This window comes from Notothenia coriiceps, unplaced genomic scaffold (genome assembly GCF_000735185.1).
Source record: "Notothenia coriiceps isolate Sejong01 unplaced genomic scaffold, NC01 NC01_scaffold00008941, whole genome shotgun sequence".
In the NCBI taxonomy this organism is placed as follows: domain Eukaryota; kingdom Metazoa; phylum Chordata; class Actinopteri; order Perciformes; family Nototheniidae; genus Notothenia; species Notothenia coriiceps.
In genome coordinates this window covers 1-3,658 of record NW_011341642.1, presented here as the reverse complement: position 1 = coordinate 3,658, position 3,658 = coordinate 1, and the positions used below count along the sequence as shown (strand labels likewise).

The window sequence follows — 3,658 nt, the reverse complement described above, 5'->3', positions numbered from 1 at the left end:
CGACAGGGGGTCGCCAGTCTCTGGCACTGTTATTTTGGGGGTCACGGGCTGAAAAGTTTGGGAAACCCTGCTCTAGGGGAGATCTGCATGGAGGAATGGGCCAAAATACCAGCAACAGTGTGTGAAAACCTTATGAAGACTTACAGAAAACGTTTGACCTCTGTCATTGCCAACAAAGGGTATATAACAAAGTATTGATGTAGTGACAGCAGGAAACAAACTAAGACGCTGAGAGGCTGAGTCCGGGCCTGTTTGCTGTTGTATGACACGCTAAGAAAGTACTCGCTGAGATCTGAAGCTCTGTTTCGTAGTATGGTAGTTTAATGAAAAAACTCGGTTCTCAGACATATACACTGTTGTAATCAAAGCAATTGTAATCTTGCGGTCAACAAAAAAGTACAACGGCCCCGTGTCACCCTCCCTTCCACACACCCCACACAAAATTACAGGCCTCTCATCTTTTTAAGTGGGAGAACTTGCACAATTGGTGGCTGACTAAATACTTTTTTGCCCCACTGTATATAAAGAGAAATTACATATCATNCCACACACCCCACACAAAATTACAGGCCTCTCATCTTTTTAAGTGGGAGAACTTGCACAATTGGTGGCTGACTAAATACTTTTTTGCCCCACTGTATATATATATATATATATATATATTAACTGTGCTTTTCCCCCCCAAAAGTTGTAAATTAAACAAGTGAAGTACATGTTATTTGATAAAGCCGTGGAGGGCGGTAGTTTATAAACCAAAGAGTAACCGCCCTTACGGGACGCTCTAATAAGTAAAGCGAACGCACCCGCAAGGACACCTGGCTTCCTATTGGTTGAGGGATTTTGACAGGGTTGTTACACAAAAGATTCAAGCGCACAGCAGAAATACGAGAGCAGACATTTGACGAGCGCACAGAAGCAGCCTGAGTGCGAGGAGAAGGTTTTAAGCTGGAACACAGGAAATCTGTAAGCAGCAATATATCTGAGTGCAAGCGTACAGTTTGAGCAGAAGCAGAGCAAATCTAAGTGCAAGCAGGCACTATTTGAGTGTGAGGACAGGGTTTGAGGGAAAGAAATACATATTCTGAACGTGAAATCAATTAATTATGCTCTCAAATTTAAAGACCACGCTCTTGAATAAAGATAGGGAATAACCCCCATACTGTTATCCATAAAATATTTTTTATTGATTTATTGATAGGTTTTGTGTTTTCAGTTGCACCATATTAATAAATAAATATGTATATAAACAAACATGATAGTAAAAATGTGAAATAGAAGTCCTAGCAGCCACAGGGACACAGCCTCTTAGAACTCGAGCAACGTCAAACCACTATCCAGTTGAGATCTGCTTCTTACCATGGTGAGCATCAGAGGGAGAATGATGGCAGGAATGAGGCCTTCGAAGCGGATCCCCATCAGAGAGAGCAGCGCTGGGCCGGTCTGACACACAACACATTCAGAAGAGTCAAAAGCAGAAGAAATCAATGATAATTCAACAGCTAATGTGTCTGACTGCAACACATACAGTATTTCATCGTGATATTATGGTGGGACACTCACCCTGACTCCTGTGAACTGTCTCCAAGTCCACACAAAGAGAGGAGACAGGCCGGAGACGATGAGCACGCTGGTGAAGCGTCTCTTTATCACCGCGGGGTGATCCCTGAGAACAGGAACAAGATCACACGTCACATGATCTGATTCAGCACACAGGACGGAGACACAGCTGTTCAGAAGTCCCTCACAGCACTGTAGTACCACCAAATGGTGATTTTTGTTTACACACTTTGCATTTATATATTGGATTAATCTTCTAAAAGACATTCAAAATATAATTAAAAGTTTAATCCTAAAAATCTAAAATAAACATATATATGTCATTAAACAAAACTACCAACGCTGAATGAAGTTCATACATCGTTCATGCCTGCTGTCTATTCATTGTACATTAAAAAATGAATTTAAACTGCGGTCGCAGATGTGCGCGCAGTGATGAGTGGGCCCTCGCGTCCGTGCGCCTGTCGGGGAGGGCGGCCGGTCGTCGAGGATCGATTTTCAAGGAGGCTGTCTGGAGGAGCCGTAACCGAGGATACACTGATTTAGAGGGGAGAGGAGTCTCTCTGGAGGAGCTATAACCGAGGGTACACTGATTTAGAGGAGAGAGGAGTCTCTCTGGAGGAGCTATAACAGAGGGTACACTGAAGTATTATCCGGAGACGATTTCAGCCAACAGTGATGTTTAAAAGAGGTGTGACGCATGGCTGGACTTATGTCAACGAAGCACAGCTCTGCAAACTGTTCCCGTTGTAATTATAAGTTATTTAAGATGATCAAATGTGCATCAGACTTTCTGCCCTTTACCGTTTGTTTACTCACTAAATCACATCTCCCCTGGATGTTAGGCTATTTATTTTTTAAAACAACTGCTTCCATTGTGAGGCAGCGTTTCCGCCAGGGTGGCGTCTTGCCGTCATTTGACGCCCTTATTCAGCTCGGGACGCCCTGAACTCGAGCCGATGGCGTCCACAAATATTAATAATTCGAGAGAAGATTAAGAGTTTTTATCGCTTAAAATGACAAAAAGGAAAAAGGACAAGGACATCCCACTGTTGGAGGGGCAAAGGAGTCTGGTGGGATTCTTTTCGGAGTATTGAAGATCGTTTCCCAGACATCGGCGGTGCCTGCTACAGGACAACACGGAACGTGCACGATTTGGACGCGATGAGCGGGGGGGTTTTAGTGGAGCACGAGCGTGAGCTGCGAGCACCAGAGCCTCGCAGCGTCGAAACTGAAGCTCCGTGGTACACTGTGGTAACATGAAGAGCTGTTTGGGAGCCGAAACATGCCGGCGCTTTAAGAGAACCGAGCCAAATGATCCGGCTCACTAACAGTATCTATAAGGGACGGCTCAAGTCAACCCCCCCCCCCCCGGCTCTCGGGGTGGACGCCCTCTCAGCCCCGGTCTGGCGGAAACACTGTTGTGAGGCGATGTTTACAGTGAGAACAGCTGCTGAGGTCAGTGCAGAAAGCAGAACAGTGTGTATAATATACATCGCTCAATAATATATGTACCAGGCCTACATTTCACACTTTATTTGTAGGCTTTAGGAGATATCTACAAATAAAGAGTAGGGTTAGGGAGTGTATAGGTGTCTGTTGTAATAAATATGCCGCCAGCAAAGGGCGTTGTTGGACTAACAGTAGTTGAGAGTGTGTGTGTGTGTGTGTGTGTGTGTGTGTGTGTGTGTGTGTGTGTGTGTGTGTGTGTGTGTGTGTGTCAGGCAGACAGGCAGGTCTCAGTAGCTTATCTGACATATAATTGGTCAAAAATGGTACATTCTCCGTTAGCCTACGAGCTCCCCGTTTGAGCGAAGGACTATTCCTTCTCAATGTAGCATGACATTGGATATGTGCTGAAGTTGTCCTGGATTGTAATTTTTCCGAACATTTCCCTAGGAGGAGTTTGCAAAAATGTACTTAAAATGCATGAAAAACGCACATTGTTGAATATGGCCAACTTCCTGGGGGGCGGGGCTAATAAAAGCAAATTTGAAATATGTCCGCAATCATAAGAGAAATTTGTATACAGCTTTTCGTGAATATCGGAAAAACTATATGCGAGTAGTTTGGAGTAATTTGGAGTAATTTGTGACATGTA

The 3,658-nt window shown here is 44.3% G+C and overlaps 1 protein-coding gene across 1 annotated transcript; it reads right to left on the bottom strand.

Moving 5' to 3' along the window:
- Positions 1-1,296: 1,296 nt before the first annotated feature.
- LOC104944827 (CAAX prenyl protease 2-like) lies at positions 1,297-1,663 on the bottom strand (the record flags this gene model as incomplete). Its single annotated transcript, XM_010770403.1, has 2 exons — positions 1,297-1,440; positions 1,561-1,663. Coding segments are annotated over 2 exons (238 nt in total), but the record flags the coding sequence as incomplete, so codon positions are not given.
- Between the last annotated feature and the right edge of the window lie 1,995 nt (positions 1,664-3,658).